The 23,170-nt window shown below is 37.8% G+C and overlaps 1 protein-coding gene across 7 annotated transcripts in view; it reads right to left on the bottom strand.

Annotated features, from left to right (window-relative positions):
• The window catches only part of ERLIN1 (ER lipid raft associated 1), a 55,782-nt gene that overhangs the window by 14,284 nt on the left and 18,328 nt on the right, over positions 1–23,170 (bottom strand). For 4 of the 7 annotated variants that reach the window (XM_060641771.3, XM_060641775.2, XM_060641773.2 and 1 more), the window contains exons 8-12: positions 20,779–20,837; positions 18,802–18,893; positions 11,643–11,732; positions 10,500–10,579; positions 5,533–7,796 (exon numbers count right to left, since the gene is read on the bottom strand). In XM_060641771.3, the coding sequence (XP_060497754.1) occupies positions 7,575–7,796; positions 10,500–10,579; positions 11,643–11,732; positions 18,802–18,893; positions 20,779–20,837 (543 nt within the window). In that variant the 3' untranslated portion in view covers positions 5,533–7,574. Of the gene's footprint in view, positions 1–34; positions 818–5,532; positions 7,797–10,499; positions 10,580–11,642; positions 11,733–18,801; positions 18,894–20,778; positions 20,838–23,170 lie in introns of those variants that run through there. The other 3 variants (XM_060641778.3, XM_060641779.3, XM_060641777.3) reach the window with 2 other exon arrangements.

Raw genomic sequence — 23,170 nt, 5'->3', positions numbered from 1 at the left:
GTTTTGAAACTACCAATAAAATGATTGGATTTTTGATGGCCCCTGGCTTCAGAAATCAGAAAATTAATAATGGTTAACAGTTTGCAAAAAACAGAAATGGGTACATTTTGTTTTGGAAAAGTCTGTAGTACAAAGGGGAGATCAACAGACAAAAGTATGCAAAAACAAATTCCTTGGTCAGCTGGTGATATATGACATCTGAATTGGACTTTCTTTGGTTTCTTTAAAAACTTGCATTGGGGGCACCTGGGTGGCTTAGTGGGTTAAGCATCTGACTCTCAGGTCAGGTCATGATCTCACGATTCATGGGTTTGAGCCTGTGTAGGGCTCTGTGTGTGCTGTTGGCATGGAGCATGCTTGGGATTCTCTCTCCCTCTCTCTGCCCCTCCCCCACTTGTGCTTTTGCACTTGCTCTCTCTCTCAAAATAAACAAACAGTAAACAAAAAACCATGCATTATACTCAATTACCAAACACAAAATAGTTCCTGGATGACTTGCCTGATCTTACTGGTGTACAAACTTAAATGGCTTCATCCAGATTTGGAGAATTGTAACAATTTGATTTGATTGACTTGGCTATCACCAGTACATTGCTTATTTATGCCATAAACTCAGTGAAGCTAACAATTGTCCAGAATGTGCATGTGTATGACCTGGGTGGATGTATTTGTAGTAACCAAGGGAAAAGGGCACAAAGTATTGTTTACCTGAAGCTGCTATTTTTATCCAAAAAGTGTCCTGGATCAAACTTCTCTGGGTTGGGAAACTCCTTGCAATTGAAAAAGACCAAAGACAGTAATGCAATACAGTAGTACCCTGGAACCAAGAAATGGAGAGTGAAATGGTACTTTATCACATTTCGCCTTGGTTCATAAAAAAAAACTAACACTCTTAATTACAGTGGCTTGAAAAGGCCTGAGCACTCTTAAACTTGTCTAATGAGTGATTTTCTAGAGTTATGGCTATTTTACACACACTCTCATACGTTATCTTTTTTTTTTTTTTTTTTAATTTACATCCAAGTTAGTTACCATATAGTGCCACAGTGATTTCAGGAGTAGATTTCTTAATGCCCTTTACCCATTTAGCCCATCCCCCCTCCCACAATCCCTCCAGTAACCATGTTTTGTTCTCCATATTGAAGAGTCTCTTATGTTTTGTCCCCCTCCCTGTTTTTATATTATTTTTGCTTCCCTTCTCTTGTGTCCATCTGTTCTGTGTCTTAAAGTGCTCATATGAGTGAAGTCATATGATATTTTCATACATTATCTTTTACTGAGTAATAAGATAGTGCTCAGTGGGAAGAGCAATGTCATGGTCAATGTGCAATGATTAATTGTTGAAAAACCCGGGTTTGCAACCCGTATCGTCTAGATGTGAACTTCACTGGAATTGCTGCCTCAAGTCTGGAGCTTACATATCACAATTTTTTCTTTCTGAATTCAGATGTGAATGGAAGAAAATGAGACATGAAATTTTATGAATCAAGCCCACTTCCCTCACTTGTAAAATGGGGTGGGGTAACCAAAACAACACACTTTCTTCCTCTTGTGAAAAGGTTTTTATGAAGATTAAATGACAAAATATAATGATAGCCACAATTTATACTGGACCCATCACATTTACCTGACACTGTGCTTAGCTGTTTAGAAATCTCATTTACTTTTCACTTCAGCCACGTCCAGTAGGCTCTTTGTTCACAAGTGTAAATGAGGCAACTGACATTCAGAAAGGAAAAATAATTTGAGGTTAGACTTTTAGCAAGAGGCACAATTAGAATTTCAACCAAATTCTGATTATAAAGTACCGCTATTTAAGTGAAGGCTTTCTTTTACCATTTTTACTTTATTTTGTTTTTCCTTAAACATTATTTTATGATTACTGGAGTAGGTGTTACATGCACATGGTATAAAATATAAAAAAATATACAAAAGGGTGTAAAGTGGAAATGAATCTCTCTTCCTATACTCTTCTGGTTTCCTTCTTGATGTAATCACTGTTACTCACTTATGATATAGGAGATAACTTATAGATTAAAAAAAACAAAAAGACACACACATACACATCCCCATTTTCACACAGCAGCATCCTATGGCATTCTGATGCTTGCTTAGTATCCTACTTTATTAGAATAAGGGAATTGTAAAAAAAATCTTTTTAAATGAACATTCAGGGATATTCCAGTCTTTAAATATCACAAATATTGCTATGATGAATGTTCTTATTTGGGGGGAATTACTCATGAAGGATAAATTCCTAGTAGTAAAAGTGTGTATTTGTTTGAGCCACCAAGAATACATTTCCATGTAAACCCCTCCATGTGAGGTAGGGGTATTTTTTCCAACTCCCCCAGAGTTTTCTAACCTCCATTGAATAATCCATATTTTCCCTCTAGGTTACAAGCTTTCGAAAAGGCACCTTTAATCATGTACTAAGTTTCCATATATAATTCAATTTATTTCTATACTTTAATTGACTAAAGAAGCTACAGTACAGTACTTCAATAACTGTGATTTTTTACTTTAATATTAGGTAGGGCTGTTGTAACTGTTCTTTTAAAATTTTCCCTATCAAATTTGGGATGTTAGTTTAGATCAAAAAAATATCTGGTTGATATTTTTTATTGAGATCTCATAAATGTATAAATTTGATTTTGGGATAATTGCTATTTCTTCCTTCCCATTGAGTAAGTTAATTTATTATACTTCTCTTTAACAGTTTAATGTTTTTCTATAAATCTTGAGATCTCTTGTTTATTCCTAAGTATTTTATCCTTGTTTTTATTTATTTTTTAAATGTTTATTTATTTTTGAGGGGGGTGCAGAGAGAGAGAGAGAGAGAATCCCAAGAAGGCTCCATGCTGTCAGCACAGACCCTGACACAGGGCTAGAACTCACAAACCACAAGATCTTTACCTGAGCTGAAATCAAGAGTTGAATGTTCAAAACTGACTGAGCCACCCAGGCTCCCCATCCTTGTTTTTATTATTAAAAACTTGCCTTCATTATGTTTATTTACTTAGGTTTTATTTTAAATAGGGCAGCAATTAATTTAAATAATAAATTTGTATCTAACCAATGAATAATTCTATTTTTACAATCATGTTCAGATAATTTTCTTGTATTTTCCAGGCCCAATTATATCATCTACAAATTTGCCTCCTTAAATTTTTTTATCTTGTTCCCTTTTTCTACTTCTAGTAATGGTAGATAGACATGTTTTATTCTTGATATTAATTGGTATCCTTTTATAAAGTATTTTATCAATTAGCATGATTTGAGAAATATGTTTTCTCTGGCTAAAGAGGCATTCATCTATTCCCATTTTACTAAGGACTTAAAAAATTTTAAATGGGTATTAAATATCAAAAGCATTTTCTGTGCAAGTGAGACCATCATGTGATTGCCTCCTAAATTCTATTTACGTGGTGAATTTTACTAAACTAGATTTCCTGGTGTTAGACCATTCCTGTGTTCCTAATTATCCTCACTTGGTGGTGGTGTAGTGTTTTTAATGTGATGCTAAATTATGTGTTGATATTTTTAAGATTCGTAGCTGTTTCTGTTTTGTAGTGTTTTGGTCATGCTTGCCACCTTTTCTTCCTCTTCTATTCTTTGGAACTGTTTAAATGTAAAACCCAACCCCTTGGGGCACCTAGGTGGCTCAGTTGGTTAAGCGTCTGACTCTGGTTTCAGCTCAGGTCATGGTCTCAGTTTGAGAGTTCAAGCCCTGCGTCAGGCTCCTCGCTAACAGCGCTGTTAGTGCGGAGCCTGCTTGGGATTATCTTTCTGCCCTTCCTCTGCTCACTCTCTCAAAATAAACAAACTTAAAAAAACAAACAAACAACAACCCAACACCTGTTAATCACTACAGAAAACTGACTACATCCTCAGTGTGCATGTAAATGTTTTGGTAAATGTCAAGTGCTCTACAAATATTAACTGTTAGAGGTAGCAATATCCCAAATGTCATGGCATGTGAAGTCTGGGGAGAGAATTTGGGTTAAAGGTTGACACTTGGCTTGATTATCTTAGAGCTGCAGACACATTTTCTGTCTCTTCTTCCTTTTTTAAATCCATCATGAAAAATCAGATTCCAGTTCCTATGTGATTCTCATTACTAGAAATCACTGCTCCCTTAATACATTCTGTATGAGAGTGGAAGGGGACCCTGGAAACCCCAGATCAGCCTCCCCTACTCTAGGAAGGGAGAAATGCACCCCAACAATTACCATGCACAAATCATTATGCTAGGTGTCTAAACATATGCTGCTGAACCCACTGAAGAATGCTGTAAGGATGTATAAACAGGCTCAGAGATGTTAGGTAACTTCCCATGGTTACACATTAAGTCCTGACATAGACACTCTACCCTAAACTCTATGTCCTTTTTCCTCCACTACTCCCTTTCTTGCATTTCACATTCACCCTTTTGTTCTCTCATGAAACAAAATTCACCAATGCCTATGGGCCAGGTCCGAGCAATAGATACCACTCCAAAGAGCAGAATCATGGTCCCTACCCCGAAGAGCTGAACACTTGTGAGAACAGACATGAAACAGGTAATGGGAGATATGTGAAATAGTACAAAGACAGAAATGTGGAATGCTGACCTGAGCCAGCAGTTGACCTTTCTGAAGACATGAAGACTCACCAGGAGTTAGCAAAGGAAAATTAGAGCTATATGTAAGGGGGAAAAATGAGCCAGGTGGATGGAACAATATATGCAAAGGGACAGAGAGAAAGCACATTTAAGGACCCAGGCTGGAGAGGTCAGTGGGAGCCAGATGACAAAGAGCCTTGTATGCACACATCTGGGATTTATTAATCCCAAAGCAACGAGAAGCCACAAATTCTAATTCACAAAATCCCTTCCTCCCAGCAAGAGGCAGAAATCACTTAGTTCTAAATCACTTCATCTTAATACGTAATACTTAACATCTGAATTAGGTAAACTCCCCTGGTCTGCAGCAGCAGATGTAGGTTACCATGGGGTTGGATTCCACCGGAACCCAAGTAAAGGGCTGCTTTCTCCAAAACTCCCCCTTACTGAGCCCCGCTGCCCCAACATCACTGTGAAATTGTTCCCTATGAGGGAACGGTGAGAGCTAGGAAAGAGCAGGTCCAACCCTGGCTTGTGGACTAACACTTGAATTAGTGAAGTCAGTTCTAGTTTGTACAATTTGCCCTTCCTCCTCCTCAGTACAATTGTCTCTTCCCTTCCTCCCTTCTTAGACTCACTCAGAAAGGGCATGACGTTCCAGCCTCCCTTTCCTCTTCGGCTGCTGGCCACATCCCACCAAGAATCAGAACATTCCTTGTTACATTCTGTGAGTCAGGAAGAGCAGAAACCCTGCTTTCAAGATTCTTCTACCCAGGAAACAGTATTTTGAGAAGAGTGTAAGAAAAGCCTCTACAGTTGAGTTAAGCTAGTAAATAAACTGGCTACCTAGTTGAAATGGGCAAGACAGCCTTAGGGGCATGTGAAGACAACAGACAAGAATGGAGACATAAGGAAAAAATACAAATCACTGATAGTAAAATAATTTTATTTAGTTTCTTTTTTAAAAAAGGTAGCATTTCACATATAAATTTAGACTTCAAGATTACAGTGTGTATTTGCCAAAAGGAACATCCCTGCAGGAGGGATAGACTTAGAGCCTGAGCGAGCGCTGGGAAGCACACTCCAGGGAGAATCTAAGTGGAAGTAGTTTCTTTACAACTTCACAAAGCTAGTTCCCTGTTCCTCAACTCTGCCACCGGGGGGGTTGTAAGAAAACCCACATCCAACACTTCGGGGCAACGGCTTTTAGCTTATGGGAATAGGAAACATCTCTAGGAATGAAAGCACAAAGGTCAATGACCCAAATTTCCCACAATAATCATTACCTATCTGCAGCAACAATACATGACAGGTGAAGAGTTTATTCTTCTATTTCAAATGTTCTTTGAAGGAGAGCTAGAGAACATAAAGAGAGCGTATATAATAAGCGAAAATGAAAAAAGGATTCTCTCCATATTACAAATGCCTCTCTAGTATAAGGCCCAGGGAAAAGCCCCACTCAACTCTGGGATTCCTTCCCCACAGAAAGTGTTTGGCACAACCCACAAGCTGTCATGAGACTGACAGGACTGACAGCAAAAAGGTTTCTGGAAGTGGTCCCATGACTTTTCTGTCTGGCTTGAACACAGTATTCATGAAAGGTGTCTTAACAAGCTACAAACTCAGGCCTAACTATGGGGCACACTGTTTCAGGAAAGCTAATCTGAAGGGGAAAAGGCCCAGATGAAATAGGTCTCCCACAGCCACAGGCAAACTCGTAACTCACTCTGTCATCCTCTCAAGGGAGATTAAATCCCCTGGCTGCCCAGGAAGTCAGTGGAATCCTGACTTCCTAGGGAGGGTGAGAGCCAGAGAACAACTTTGATTTCAGAATCTCAGAGCCAGGAAAAAAGGAGACAAAGATGACCAAAGATGCTTTCTAAGTTACTCTGTCCCATACTATGTAGGCTCCAGAAGAACAATATTGAGGAGAATCAGTGTGCTAGTAACCATTGCAGCCCTAGGATTCGGCCTTCAGGTAGAGGTACTGGGGCAAATAAATGTACCCCAAATCCAGTTTTACAAATAAAAACTTCCTGCAGTTATGATACAATACTGTGCAGTGAACAGCTGGGAACTGTATGCTGCTCCTATTTCCGGTTAAAGCCCTGTCCCGCTCTTGGCCAGACAGAGCTGAGAAGTGACACATAAGGAAGGAGTGGCTAAAAGCCAGGCACCTTAGTTACAAATGGCCTGGGGCAGTGATGCAGACAGTCATCATCCAATGGAGAGGAAGCGGGGGCCCCAGAGCTGTGGTTCAAAGCAAAGGTTTCATCTTACCCAGAACTTCAAACCAAGCTCTCTGAGCCTACTAATGCAGTAATAACTAGTGATTAGGAATCCCTGGCTGGGTGGCAAGGTACATATCTCAGCAGGCCACCAACTCAACTATAGGGAAAAAAAGGTGCAAATAATATCAAGTAAATCATTGCTCAAGTGGAAGATCATTTCCTGGAGAACTTCAGTGGACTAGATGCTAATCACACGGATGAATGCTGGGACTGGACCCCAAAGAAAGCCTGGGCCCCAGGCGTGATTGGTCGTCTTTACACTTACCGCATCCTGACATCTTCTCTGGCCTCTTATGTCTCGAATGGCCAAGCACACATTTCCCCGGGGACCAATGTAAACATTATTCAATAGATCTCAGCTTAGAAAAACACAGCTTGTTATATAATTCATGTCTAACATTCCAGTGCAGGCAGTATCTTAGCATCAGACTTTCCCGGATTTACGAGTACCAGTTCAGAAGGGAACACACACAGGATACTTGATAAACTGTGGCTGAAGACATTTGGGTGCCAGACAGTTGGTTCTACCCTGCAATCAGTTGATAAGCCAGGGCTATCACAGGAGAGGCAGAACAGACAGAGCACAGGTTCTCTGTGAATCTGAAGAGTCATATAACCATTGTTCCCACTTAACCCCTTGGGCCACATCTTGATATGGGAGTACATTTCCACCTCTTGCATCAACCTGTGCTCTCCTTGTTTTGGATGGGGCTCTCTCCAGAGGGTTCAAGAGCCTCCTTAGAGAGGAGAGAGCTTTTTCTTCCAGTCCTAACATCTGAATATTTTGAAGCACAAGAGGAGTCCATGAACATGCTAGGGATGTTGCTGCCAAAGTAGATCTTACTGTTAGAAGCAATGGCCTGGTACCTTTTGAGCTCCAGATATTCCGGGGTCAATTTGTGCTGTGTGGGGGCAAACAAGAGCAAAGGCATCAGGACACTTCAGTGCAATAATCATCCGTCTCTTTCCTTACACACATTTCCCCTACTGCTCTCCTGAACATCACTACTCGACTCTGAGTCATTGCCAATGATCTTCTCTCACTCTGAAGTGTGGCTATCACAACATTAACAGCTGTATTTTAGACTTGAAGTTCCTTACACAAGCTCCTGTCCTAATGTAGAGAGAAGTTGTTCATTTAAAAAAAAAAAGGATTGAGGAGATGGGTTTGGGGAACAATGGTAACTAACATTTCTATAGTGACTTGGGGCCTGAAAAATGCCTTCATATATACTTTTATATTTCATCTAGCTAAATTCAACCTAGAATTAGTCTGGAATCTCTGCAGGTTCTCTTAAGAGGACAGGTCAATGGATGAGAATGGCAGAGCTTCAAAGGGGCTAGGCTCATATCCTTATTTGTGATTCTGCTTTTCTTGACCACATTCTAGAAGTGGAAAAGATCTCAAGAAATCACCTGATCTGTCCTCTTGCCTCTACTTAGAAGCTAGATGTTTAAACTGATTGTGATAGATGTTTGTCAATCACCAGATCGGTCACAGTTTTAGTTTTTAAATTTAAATCATGATGCCAAGATGTATCCAACCAAAACCTCTCAGGGTTTATTATTAAAACTAATTTCTAATATTCCTGGAAGATACTTCCCCCAAAGCCTTTCCCTAGTAATCCTCCCCTCATTGCAAGTCCCTGGCCTGTCCTCTAGGCCAAAGCCCATCTTGACCTTCATAGTACCCTCCCCCCCCACCCCAACACCTTCCACTCCCTGGGTCTACACTCTCTCCAGTTGATTCACATCCTCTGCTGAAACTGCCATCAAATATGGTCACAGTGCATAACCAAATTACCTCCTAATGCCTTATTAATATAATACCAATATCCAAACAGCATTTTTCAAAATGGCATAAAACTGCTGTCCCTTTCAGCATAAGGCTAACCTCAAGGACAAGGTCTTGATACTTGTGCCTGGAGAGCTTCTCCCATAACAGATTTGGATTGCTAGTTTTATTATTTATTTATTTGTGTTTGGTTTTTTTTTTTTGTTTGTTTGTTTTTTTTTTTTAAATTTTTTTTTTCAACGTTTTTTATTTATTTTTGGGACAGAGAGAGACAGAGCATGAACGGGGGAGGGGCAGAGAGAGAGGGAGACACAGAATCGGAAACAGGCTCCAGGCTCCGAGCCATCAGCCCAGAGCCTGACGCGGGGCTCGAACTCACAGACCGCGAGATCGTGACCTGGCTGAAGTCGGACGCTTAACCGACTGCGCCACCCAGGCGCCCTGTTTTTATTTATTTTTGAAGGAGAGAGAGAGCACGAGTGAGGGAGGAACAGAGAGAGAGGGAGACACAGAATCTGAAGCAGGCTCCAGGCTCTGAGCTGTCAGCACAGAGCCTGATGTGGGGCTCAAACCCACAAACTGTGAGATCATGACCTGAGCCAAAGTTGGACACTTAACCAACTGAGCCACCCAGGGGCCCCTGGATTGCTAGTTTTATAAACTAAAGTTTCTCACCTTGCCTCCACCTTGACCAAATTCCATTGTTTCGATAGAGCTGTGTCTCCAATATGTTAAATTTACTTCTAAATTTATACTGGATTTCAAAGTACTGACAACTCTCACTCTATCAACCTATGATATCATGCCTTATCATTTCTTCTGAGCCCAGAGCATGTTGTTCCTTTCTAAAATGAAAGAATTTAAGACCTGTGTATACTTTAAATCTTGACTCTAATCCTTCAAACCACACCACTTTGGCAACCTCTTTCTCAACTCTTTCAACGTTCTAATCTGCAATGTTCTCTCTGCAATTAATAACTTTATCAACCTTGGCCATATTCTTCCCTTTTCAGAATACACAGGGGTTCTAGTTGCCTCTTACCAATTCCTGCTTACTAGGCCTGCATTCTCTAGACTTAAATTAACCCGAGTCTCTATACAAAAACTGTTCACCCATTTCACCCAACCTCCTACCTCCAATTGTCACATGTGAAATTCCTCACAACTAGAATATTTTTTAAATCCAGTAAACAAGCAGTATTCAGTTAGGGGCATTTGGAAAGGTATGGGGGGCGGGGGGGAGAAGGTGCTGACTGTTCAAATAACCGGTGAGCACTACTGACACGTAGCAGGCAAGGGTCAGGAATGCAAAATAGTCCGTAATGCATGAGATACCATGTCTTCAACAATGAAAAAGTTTGCCACCTCAAAATGCCAAGAAAGTTTCTGATGAGAAACACTGCACTAAACGAACTTAGCATCTATGCAAAGCTACCTGGAAAGCAACTCTAAATGGACTTTACTCTTCTCTTGTTACTCCTGTCATTCCATGAGAAGATCCTCACCTTTCCTGATTACTAAGCCCTGACAGAGCAGTACAGATGAATGGTTTATAGCATTTGACCTGTGTTTATAGATTTGTCCGCTATTGTCCTATCTCCCCACTTTTACAAGGAACTACACAAAGGTCTCTCCCCGTTGAGTGTGCAATATGACTTGATAAGTGATTGGTTGTTTCTGGAGAGTATGATGGTAACTACCAATCTTTGACACTGGATAAATCACCTCTATCATATTAGAGCCCCCACACAAAGAAAAGCAAAACCCCAAACACTATATTATTAGGAGTGTGGCATGGAGAGCCAATCACCTTGTTTGAGGTGGCATATTTGTGTGCAGCGTAATACTCAGCATCTGCCTTCGCCTTCTCTCGGGCCAGGAATGCGGCATCTAGCAAGCAAAATAGAGTCAAGAGTGTTTAAAACAAAGGAAAGTTGCAATCCACTTCCTCAGCTGTGTAAGGGTTTACACACACTATGTTAAGTAGGGGTCTCTTTTTCCGCTGCCTGATATTTTGATCACTTATTTTTATTCATTTATTTTTAAAGATTTCATTTTTTTTTTTAAAGTAATCTCTATACCTGACACGGGGCTCAAATTTACACCCAAAGATCCAGAGTCATATGCTCTACTGATTGAGCTAGCCAGGCACTCCTCAATCACTTACTTTAAAGGCATGTAACAACATTAGCAGTTTTCAAAACCCAGTCCCCAGACTCTTTTCCAAGGAGAATACTCTCATCATTGTTAAAGAACTTTCAGCTCATTGCAGCCTACTTCATTTTTCACCTAAAGCTGCTCCTTCTTTTCTCTACCCATCATCACCCAAAAAGCCTCACACCCTACCCACGTCTAGGCTTCAAGTAAAACAATGAAGTCCAGACATGAAAGCTCCGCTCTATATATTGCATTGTCCCCATCCCCTCCAAACTGGATCCAGAATCAGTTAATGTAGAATGACAGGACAGGAAGCAGCAATATACAAGCAAAAGAGGTTGAATGTTTGGTCTTCAAGACTGTGAGCTCAGAACATTAGCATCTCTGAGAGCCTTTTACGAAAACTAAGGCTGCTTTTTTCCTGGCTAAATTTTTTGTTATATTTTTGGTTGACGGGTAGGAAAGAAACTAGTAGTGGTGGGGGTTTCTTATATATTCTTTACAACTGATTATAGGTAATTCTCATATTTTGTCTGCCTGAGGACAAAGTGGTAGCTAATAAGCCACAACTTAAGGACAGAAAATGAGCGATGAGTTGCCTATAGTCACAAACCAACCAAGAGCTAAACATGTAATGGTAATTTAAAAAATCTGTCTATGAGCATAACAGGGCAGCCACTTCCTCCAGACCGGATTATTCTGTCGATGGCCTTCCCACCCACCATAATCAAGAAATCAGTCTCTGAAGCAGAGAGGCAGTTCAAGATAGTCAGAGCCTCTTTTCTCCCTGATGTACCTTCAATTTCAGAAATGCGCTTTTCAGTTTCTTTCTCCATCACCTTCTGCTGAAACCGAATTTTTGCCACTTGTGCAATCTTCTCTGCTTCTATAATTATACACAAAAAAAGATACATTCAAAAACATTTCTCTAGGTCTGGAAATACTTAGAATCAGCAGCATACAGTTTTAACACTTAGTCATATAAGGTTTTATGGGCTGTTTCATTGTTTTAAACATCCAGACTGTACACAACTCAACAGAAAAAAGGGAATTTATTTCCTATTTCACTGTTGACAGTGCTGGTTTTGTGGGAAATGGGAGGGAATACAAAAGGTTAACAACAGTTCCAGTCCTTCATGGGATTACACAGCAGCGGTCCACAAGCTAATGGGGAAAATGATACTTCGTGAAAGTACTCAGAACAAAAACAAAGCAACATAAATGCATGGCAACATAGGACAATCTTATAAAACAGCAGGAGAAAGAAGGAATAAAGATAAGTTAAACCAAGAAAGGTCTTCTGGAAAAAAATCTTAAAGAAAATAATGGACATGACCTAGGAGGACATGGCAAAAGGAGTAAAGACAAGGAAGAACAAATGAACAGTCACAATGAAGAGGTCATTATGGAGCCAGCTGACCAGAGAACAAATAATTAGAATAGAAAGAAAGCTAGAAGACCTCCATCTTGAGTAATGGGCTAAAGAATTTAGCTTTAATATACTCAGGATCAACTTGTTGAAGTTACCAAGAGGGAAATCACAAGATGAAAAGATCAGAGGAGAATTCTGACTGTGGTAGAACATAAAAGAGAAAGCAGGCTAATTCATCTGACACTGTGAAAACAAGTGTTGGGGGTGAACATGTTGGTTGCAGCAGACAATTATAGGCAGGGAAAACCAAACACCCTCAAGTACACCAGCGGCCTAACCAAAAGATCCAGGACCAGGGAAGAAAGACTCTTATTACACTTTTAATTCAATCACTGCAATTCTTGAAGAACATTCTCAGTTCTTCTTTTCAGCCAAAGAGGATGAGTATTTTAACACATCTTATCTCTGTCCCTGGGGGAAGAGTATAATAGAAAAAAGATTTCTAAGTGTTTTCCTATTTCCAGAAGATCCAGTATCCTTTAGCATTGACGCCAGCGCATACTTCCCTATTTCCTCATTAGCAACACATCAACTTGTATCACCCCAACTCCCAAATAGACTATGACGTTCTACTGGAAATAACAGAAGGCATTTGGAGCCTATAGCTATAATCCAGAGAATCGTGTCTCAACGTAGGGAAATGGTTGCGGTCATCCCACTTAACGCTACTCTCTGATGTGTAGAAATAAACCAATAAAGAGCATGAGTCAGGTTCTAGTTCTAGAAAAATGGTGAAATAGAGTAATGAGAAAACCCCCCAGCTAACAACACCTTAAAGTGCTAGACAAAATGTAACAATTTTTTTTTAATGTGTGGCTAAGATGCTAAGAAAGAATGAGAGATCCCGAAGACACATAAGCAAAGGAAGAGTTGAGAGCTGAGAGCTGGTATAGGAAGAGCTGAGAACTTAGACAAGCAAGGGAGATGGACCTGGATTGTTGCCCATTCATGGCCAGGAGGTGACGCCTTGAGAACTGTATAAAATTGAGACCACTAATGGGCTTCAATTCCACTGAGACTAAAAACCTCTACCGACCACCCCAGTGAAGAGAAGTAAGCTTGTCTCTACCTAGACACACCACAAAGACAGAGAAAAATTATAAAAGTAAGAAGACAAGAGGAAGCCAAACAAAAATGAAATAATATCACCACAGTGACAGAAAAAAAGTAAGTTTTGTTGGGCTTAGAACTGTAGGCTAAATTACTAATTCAAGAATGAAATAAAATCATTTCAGACTAAGGAAGAATGAGTAAGTTATCCATTCCTTAGCATTTATTGAAAAAAAACCAAAACAAGAGTAACAAACTAGTAGAAAAAAGAATGAATTGCCAAAAACAATGGAGAGGGAAAAAATTAAGTAACGCCTATAGATCAAAATGGATGTTTACTGTAAGAATACATGATAATAGTAATAATGAGGGAATAAAAAGAACATAAAACTAAAATATGAGGTAACTATGTAAAATTGAGGGACAGTGATAAGAATTAAAGCATTCTACGGTTTTAAGAGGATAGAATGATTAGCTTTAGATTCTGTCAAGTCAGGTACGCTTATTAACATTTTACAGGTAATGACTAGTTATAGAAACATTCTAGAAACAATATAAAACTTCCAATTAAGTAAAAGGAAGAAAAGAATAAAGAAAATCCAATCAATTCAATACCAATCGGAAGAGAAAAAAGAAGCAAAGGAAAAAAATGCGTGGTAAATAGCACAAAACTAAATGATACAAACAAATCCAAATATAGCAGTAACCACAATAAATATAAAAAGACTAAACTCACCAGTTAAAAGACAGATTCTCACATTGGATAAGATAACAAAATCCAGCTATATGCTGTTTACAAGAGACACACCTAAAACATAATGACATAGAAAAGTTGAAAGTAAAAGGATGGGAAAAGATACATCAAGAAAATAACTAACCATGAGAAATCTGGCATAGTTATAATTTCATTAGACAAAACAGATCTTAAGCCAAAAAGTGTGTCTGGGATAAAGAGGGTTATTACATAACAGGAGCAATTCTCCAGGGAGATGTAACAATCCTGAATGCTCTTAATGATACAGCTCTAAAATATGTAAAGAAAAAAAATTACAAGTCAACAAATCTACGGTCATGGTGGGAGATTTTAACACACCTCTCTCAGTAACTGATAGCTCAAGAAGGCAAAAATTAGAATACAGAAGATATAAACAACACAATTCATAAGCCTGACTGAATGGATAAACAGAGAAAATTTGCATCCAACAAATAAAGAAAACACATTCAATCTTTTCAAGCACACAGAGAACATTTACCAAAAAAGTACCATGTACTGATTAGGCCACAAAGCAAATTTCAACAAATACTTCAGAATCCATATAATAGATCATATTTTCCGACTATCATGCAATAACATTAGAAATCAACAATAAAAAGGTAGCCCCCTAAAAACCCAGAAATTGAAAAATATACTTTTAATACTTCATAAGTGAAAAAAGAAATCACAATGGAAACATTTTACAAAAATTAAAAATGAACACCAATAAACTACATTTCAAAACACGTGAATAGAAAAAAAGAAAATATATAATCTTACATGTTTCAATCAGAAAAGACTGAAATCTAAAGAATTAAGTAATTCAAGAAGTTAGAAAAGAACCAGTGAGAAAACTCAAAAAAAGAAGTAGAGGAATAATAAAAATAAGTGTAAATAATGTAATTGAAAAGTAAGAGACAAAAGAATCAACCAAATCAAAATGCAGTTCTCTGAAAAGATGAATAGAGTATCACAGACCTCTGGCAGAAGTAATCCAGCAAAAGCGAAGGCACAAAAAAACAATACTAGGAATGAAAAGGGGCATGCACATTTGGTAGCAGATTTTAAAAATTATAAGAGAATTCTGCAAATTTATGTCCCCACGTCTGAAATTTCAGATGTGAAACAATTTTCTAGAAAAGCATAACTGCTCAAACTTAAAGAAACAAGTACCTGAACAGACCTATAGTTAGTACAGAAATTAAATCAACAGGCTAAATGTTACCACCAAAAACAAGCATATGAGAGAGCACAAACCCCACTAGACCAAGATGGTTTTTTACAAGAGTTCCATTAAACCTACAAAGAGGAGACAATAACATATTTTATACAAAATGTTCCAGAACACAGAAAAAAAGAATGCTCTCCAAATCATTTTGAGGCTAGTGTAACCATTAAAAGAAGAAAAAACAAACAAAAAAAACCACCTGACAGTACAAGGAAAAAATTATAAGCTGAAATTTATAAAAGTAAAAATGAAGACATATAAAAGTAAAAATTTTAAAGAAATTATAAGCAAGACATATAGAGAAATGTACTGAGGTATATCTCCTATATCATGATCAAATGGGTTTATCCCAAGAAAGCAAAATAATTCAGGAAAAGAAAATCTACTAATATAATTCACCACATTAAAAGCTTTAAAAGGAAAAATTAGAAAAAATATACATAGAAAAAAATTCTAAGAGTTTTAACAGTCATTTATGATAAAAACCTCTTGGCAAGCAAGAAACAGAAACTTCACGAACCTGATAAAAGTTAAGTACAGCAAACATCACTGGGACTATTTAAAGTTAGGAACAAGACAAGAATACTTGACGCAACCTTTCTTTTCAACACTGCACTTTAAGTCATAACCTTGAAACCAGGAAGATAAGAAGAGTAAAGAGGTATGGGACTACAAAGGAAAAACCAGAACTGTCCTGATCTGAAGATAGTTTGACTGCTCACAACAGGAGACTATTAGAAATAATAGCATTTTCAGCAAGACTACTAAACAACAACAACAAAATGAACAGCATACCTATACAAAAGCAAAAACCAGTTAGGAAAATCCTTCAAAAAAGATCCTATTTATAATGGCAAAAAGGTTGAGGAATATATAGGAATAAATCTCTAAGAAAGAAAGTGCCAGAACCTTAAGAAGAAAATTATGATACTTTTTGAAAGACACTTCTCATAAATGGAGAAATAAAACAGATTTATAAGACTCAGTATAAGTCTGAGTAAATAAATAAACAATTTAATTAATCAATTCTCTCCAAACTGACATGTATAGGTAATGTAATTCCAATCAAACCTCAACACAGCATTTTGTAGAACCTGATCCGGTTCTAAAATTTATATGGAGGAATAAAGGGCCTAGGATAGCCCAAGACATTTATAAGAACATTTAGGAAGAGTAAAGCGGAATAGTTAAGGAGAAACTTGCTCTCCCAGATAGCAAGACTTAACATAAAAAGCAACAGTAATTAAAACAAGGTAATTCTGGAGAAGGATAGACCATGAAATTAGAACAAAATAGAGACCACAGCAACAGAACAAATTATATACAGTACCTTGTTATATGATAGGTGTGGCATTAGAAAAAAGTAGAGAAAATAATGAACTTCTCAATAAATAGCCTAAAATAATTGGCTTGCTATTTGGAAAAAAAAACTGAATTCCAACGTCACACTAAACCCTAAAATAAATTCCAGATGGACTCAAGATTTAAATATGAAAAGCAAAACTTTAAACCTTTTAGAATAAAATTATTACTTTGGGGTTGGGAAAGAATTCTTAAACAGGATAGAAAAAGCACAAATCAGAATGGAAAAGACTGATGAATTTGATCACATGAAAATTAAATATATATGAGTGTCAAAGACATCATAGAGTTCAAAGGCCACAAAGTGAGAGAAGATATTTCCAATGCATAAATCTGGGAAAGGATTAATATCCAGAAGATACAAAGAACTTCTATAAACCAGTCCAAAAAAAGTAATCAAATGGGCTAATAATATATTAACAAGCAATTCACATACAAAAAAAGAAACCTGAATGGCCAATAAACAATATTCAACTTTACTAGTTATCAGAGAACTACAAACTGAAATTACATGATACATGTCCACCAGCAAACTGACATAAAATTTAAAAGGTCTAATGACTCCAAGAGTTGAGGAGGATATGCAGAAATGGGAATCAATTATGGCAGCAAATGAACTGGAACTCAAACCCTGCTGAAGAGAAGGTAAAATGGTAGAATCACCACTGGAGAGCAATTTGGCAATACCGTATGTTATAAATTTGAAGATGTATGTACCCTATGACCCAGCAATTCAACTTGGAGGTATGTATTCCAGAGTAGTGCTTCTTCAACTGCCTATGGAAGGAACAGCACCCTCCCCCCCTTTTTCTGTATTTCAATTTGTTAGGAAACAATATGTTATAAATTATAATAAAAATTAATTACTTGGAAAAATATTAAAAACAAAAACACAGGGTCCAGTTTTTTATTATTAGACATAAAATTACTATATAATACTATAAGAATTTCTAAGCACTCATTGTCAATTTCTGTCATCTCATTATGGATCAGAAACAAAAAGCCGATGATACAAGGCAGTGACCAACACTACATGTTGAGTAGCACTATCACAGGAAAACTCCAAATATGTGCACAAAGACACATGGACACTGGCGTTACTGCGGCACTGCTCATAGTAAGGAAAAACTAGAAACTACCTAACTCTTCAACAGTAATTCATCAGAATGAACTGAGGTCCACTCATAGAATGAATGCACAGCAGTTAAAAATAACCACATCTACACATACCAATATGAATAAAACTCAAACAATGTTGGTACGATAAAGGCAAGCTGTGAAATAAAAGGTAGAGTCTGATACCATTTTTAGGGTTTAAAACAATCCTATGAATTATTATTACATAGTTATAATAAAAATATAAAAATATGGACAGAAAGATTACACAAGCTTTAGAGCAGAAGCTACTCAGAAAAGATGAGTCAAGAAATAGGACCAGGTAAGAGAACACAAGGGGCTTCCAACAGATATATAAATTTATTCTTGAAAGAAAGTATGACCTGAAGGGATGTGGCAAACACTAAGCCTTCATTTTATTATTCTCTGTACATTTCTGCATATTTGAAATAGTTTACAAAACACCTCTTAAACTTTCAGCATCCCAAGAACAACAACTGACAGCCTAAGAGGTCAGTCCAATACACAGTCTCCTGGAGTGTTTGGGAAGCCTCTGTGATTCAAATAAGGTGTAAGCAATCCCGCCGTACTGTCGGAGAGGGCAACATCTAGCCATCCAGATAAAACTAGGTACATGTCAACAGCAAGGATGCATGCTATAAACATAAGCTTTGGCCAAAAAACTTCCCATTCTTAAATTGTATGAACAAAAACTCTACCCCACAGAGGCCAGTGTTGCCCAAAAACCCTATCTATTTTCCTTGTCCTTGAAAAAAGTAGCAGTAGCAGCCACACATGGTCTCGAGCCAAACCACTTCATTAAGTACTGGCACCATCAGGTTTTAAAGGCTGTAGGGCATCTGAATGTACAAAAGAGTTTCCAGAATTCTCCACTATGTATGATGCAATCTTATTTGATCCCATCAATATCCATCATCAGACTGACAAAGAACAGGACAAACTCGTAATACATGTACTTTAGAAACAACCAATTCAGAAAGAAATCAAAGTACCTATAACAGCCTTTTTCCTCTCTGTCTCAGCTTCTTTCTCCACAACCTTTTGTTTCTGTGCAGCTATAAGAAGTTTTGTCTTTTCAGCCTCCCTGTGAAGCAAAATATTATAAAAATTAGAAATGATGTGCAGTCACAGGCAGTAATTCTGACTCTATGGTGGGTCAGAGAACCATTTCAACACGAACTTTCTGATCCACTATGGTGCCAAGAGAGGTGTTACCTTATTTTACTTATAATAAATCTGAGGCTGAAAGGTTAAATGATTTGCCCAAAGTCACCCAGATATAGGCATCAAATTTATACGTCTGAATTTAGTCTGACCTTTTCCTCTAACTGTATCATGGAAAGGCCTGTGATCTGGAAGTACCCGGAGTATATAAATGGTTCTTTTACTGTTAGGCCTCCAGCTAGCCCATACAGCACTCTGGGCCAAATAGCAAAATGCAACAACCTCTGGGCAGACGCAGTCCCTCAGGTACATGGTCTGACAAGCAGAATGGAGCTGGATTTCAGCCCCTCCTCAGGCACTCTTTTGCAGTGGCACCTGCTTGTTGTATGGAAGACATAATTAGGTGGCAGTTATTAGGTAGTGAACTAGTGCTCAATGTAAAGAAGACTTTTCTGAGAACCTGAGTGTTCTAATAATGGAAATGGCTGGCCTATCACTAAGCATGTACAAGTGGTGACTGGGTGACTACATGGCAGAAAAAGCATAAAAAAGACTACTATTAGGTGGAAGGTTAGATCTCAAGGTGGCTTTTAATTCTGGGATTTCAATAGTCTACAAAATTAGAAAGATCCAGATTTATCTGAAAAGTAACTCCAAGAGTTTCCCTAAAACATTTCCCCCCAAACATCTCTTCTTTCCTCCTGCCCAAATTGATAAAGACATAAAATGGCATTCTGGATACTACAAATTATTTGAGGGCAGAGAACATACAGTCTTCATGTTTCCATCACTAGAAGCTATCATGTTGAGAGCCTAAGTTATCCTGAGCCTTCAATTAAAAAAATTTTTTATACCAATGGATCAGACTCATGATCTACCCAGCCTGGCACTCTGCTTTATAGCTTCAAAAAAGAAGTTCCTTTTCTACAAATGAAAAGAGAAAATAAAACTCAGCATAATAAAAGATACAGACTCGGGAACAGTAAGGACTCAACCGTATATTACCCCAGGAAGAATTATTATTACTTCTTGGATCCCCTATACTTATACAATCTGTTGTATTCTTCACTTGTGCAGTTATTTTTCCAGCATTTCATATTTTTCCTCTTCAAATACCAGCCAAATTTCCTAAAGACTTTTGTTTCTTCTTTTCACTACCTGTCACACAAGAATAATACTGCCATTTCAACTACAATAGGTATTCCCCTAATATGGATCTTCAGAACACTTAGAAATTAATTTCATGTCAAGCAAGTAACTTCTCATTCCCAGTCAGCCCTGGACACATAAAAGAGAAGACTACCAGGAGTCAGTTAAGGCAAAGCTTCCCCAAAGCAAATTATAAAGATCTAGGTGTCATTTTGGATACACAACCACATAAAATGAACATCAAACTTTACGCCAATAAAGTGTTTCTATTCTTACCATTACAACACAGTAACACAATACAGGCACTCCCTTCAACCTTACCAGCCAGGACTCCTTCTCTTCTCTATTAGTATTTAATTCAAGATAATCATGTCCAAATTACAATTCCTTAGCTTTCCAACAATAGCTCTATAACAAACTGCATACTTAGCCTCTAACGCTGCTCCTGAAATGTTCATATATAAAGGGAAAACTCATAATAATCTAGTGAATTAAGACACAAGAATAGATAATATTATTAGAATTAAAGAATGGAAAATAGATATACACCCCACCCCAGAGTGTAATATCTCATATAGAAGTTTTCTCTACACTGGTATATTAATAACTAGACAGCCCTAAAAAAAAAATATTGGGCTCCCAAGCATATTACTCACATTAACTCAAAATTTCTTCTTATGGCTTCTGGGATTTTGGGTTTTGTAACACGCACAGCCTAAAAAATAAAAGTGAAAAGCCAAAGTATATTTGAAAAATAAATCTTCAAACTAAATCTACAGAAAAGCTCCTCATATGAAAGTAATAAAGCAACTATGACATAGCTGCCTACTAACACGTGTGGAGATTCCACTAGAAAATCTGTTTTTCATGCCATCACAACAAGAATCAAAGATACTCTGCTTTTTACTTCCTTAAAAAAAAAAAAAAAAAAAAAAATGCTTGGCTACAGGAAAAACCACTCTATCCACTGAGGAAATAAACTCCTTAAGGGAAAAGGTTCTCTCTTAAAAGACCTCCACAAAGCTCTTCAGTTGGATACTTTTGTTTCCTTTCCAGGCTTGCCAACCAAAGAAACACAAGGAAGGCAAAATTCCAAGATTTAAATTGTAAAGTAGGAAACAGTCAACAACAAAAATAAAAGCAAACAAAATTCAGGTCAGTATATGCAACTTAATAACAGTAGACAATAAACATATTTACTGTTTCTTAAACCTGTAATCACTCAGTACTGGCCATACAGAAACAGTCCAAAGCTGAAGGAAAACAAATACCAGTTAACAGCTTACATTCTTTCTTGCCAGGAGCTCACTCAGAACAAAGTCTACTTGTCTTTTTTAGACATTGTTTACGAGATACTTTGTTTCCCTAACCGTAGTGTACTTTGACATTAATTAAGATTATCTATTTGGGAACGGCAGCTTTTTGAAGGCTGACTTCTCCATCAGAAAACTGATCTTTCAAAAGCTTTTGATTTAACTAGTTAAACATCACTCCCCGCCCCCCCCCCCCCCACATTACAAACACACACAACAAACTCCTGATGTGAAGAAAGTTTTAATTTCCCTCTGAAAACTGGCTAAACTTAAAGCCTCTATGCACATAACCTTCTTTTAAAAGCCTTTTAAAAAGACTTAAAAACTTTTAAGCAACACAGCCTTTCCAACATGTGAGAGAACAGTCAAATCTGTGAAGAATTTGAGAGCTATCATAACTAAATACAAGAATTAGTGAAACGGAGTAAGAAGCTGGGTACTCTAGTGAGGAAACTCACTACGTGCTGAAGGTGGGGCATATGAGGCCCTGAGGAACAACGCACAGAGATACCCAGAAGACCAAAATTCCTAACAAGCATTTGTGAGAGATGCCAGATTTCAAGATGTGACTACCAGAACACAAATGACTTCCAGTATGTTTTAATATGATCCAGGAGGAAGCACTATCATTTTGCATTTAATTAAGAAACTGGCCATATATTTTTAGTCTTTTTTTTAAATGTCTATTTATTTTTGAAAGAGTGTGAGCAGGGGAGGGGCAGAGAGAGAGAGAGAGAGAGAGAGAGAGAGGGAGACAGAGGATCCAAAGTGGGCTCTGTGCAGAGAACCCAATGTGGGGCTCGAACTCACAAACCATGAGATCATGACCTGAGCTGAAGTTAGATGCTCAACCAACTGAGCCACCCGAGCGCCTCAGGTTTGTTTTTTAAAAAGCATAAAATAGGACTGTCTTCTGAAGATTTCTATTTTGCTGTATGAGGGAGGCTGAAGAACATACTACATGCTTGCCAATCTTGGGAATCTCATAATTTTCAAGTATGTGTAAAGTAAGCACCTACTGTAACAGGTAACGTAAGTTATCATAACAGACTTAAAAAATAAAATGACAACATATCCCAAAACAATGCCCAAAACACACACACACACACACACACACACACACACACACACACACACAGTAAGTGGAGAGGGGAAAGAAAAAAGCTAATGAAATGAATATATCTGAAAGTGACCACTGGGGTATAAGCATGTATTTTATTTTATTTATTTTTTAAATGTTTATTTTTGAGAGAGAGAGAGAGAGCATGAGCGAAGCGGGGAAGGAGCAGAGAGAGAGGGGGACAGAGGATCCAAAAGAGGCTCTGTGCTGACAGTAGAGAGCCCGATGCAGGGCTCGAACTCCCAAACTGTGAGATCATGACCTGAGCTGAAGTCAGACGCTTACCCGACTGAGCCACCAAGGTGCCCTTAAGCATATATTTTAAATGGAAAGCCAGCATATAATATAGTCACTCTCTTACATAAGAAAAAAAAATATTTAAAAAATATCAAAGACACATATTTTCACCACTCAAATTTGCCACAGCAGTTGTTCAAGAAGAAAAAAGTATAAATACAGACAAGGGAAAAATTAAATATTGATTATTACAGAGAATGCTTGTAAGTATTAACTGGGTGCCTCATCTGTGCCAAGTACTGTTTGTTCTAGGCACTATGAATACAGCAATGAACAAGGTGAGACTGCTCTCATGAAATTGAAATTTTTAAGGGGAGA

Source organism: Panthera onca, chromosome D2, assembly GCF_046562875.1.
Source record: "Panthera onca isolate mPanOnc1 chromosome D2, mPanOnc1 haplotype 2, whole genome shotgun sequence".
In the NCBI taxonomy this organism is placed as follows: Eukaryota; Metazoa; Chordata; class Mammalia; order Carnivora; family Felidae; genus Panthera; species Panthera onca.
Note: the sequence above shows the minus strand (reverse complement) of the source record. Positions and strands in the feature narration are given on the sequence as shown.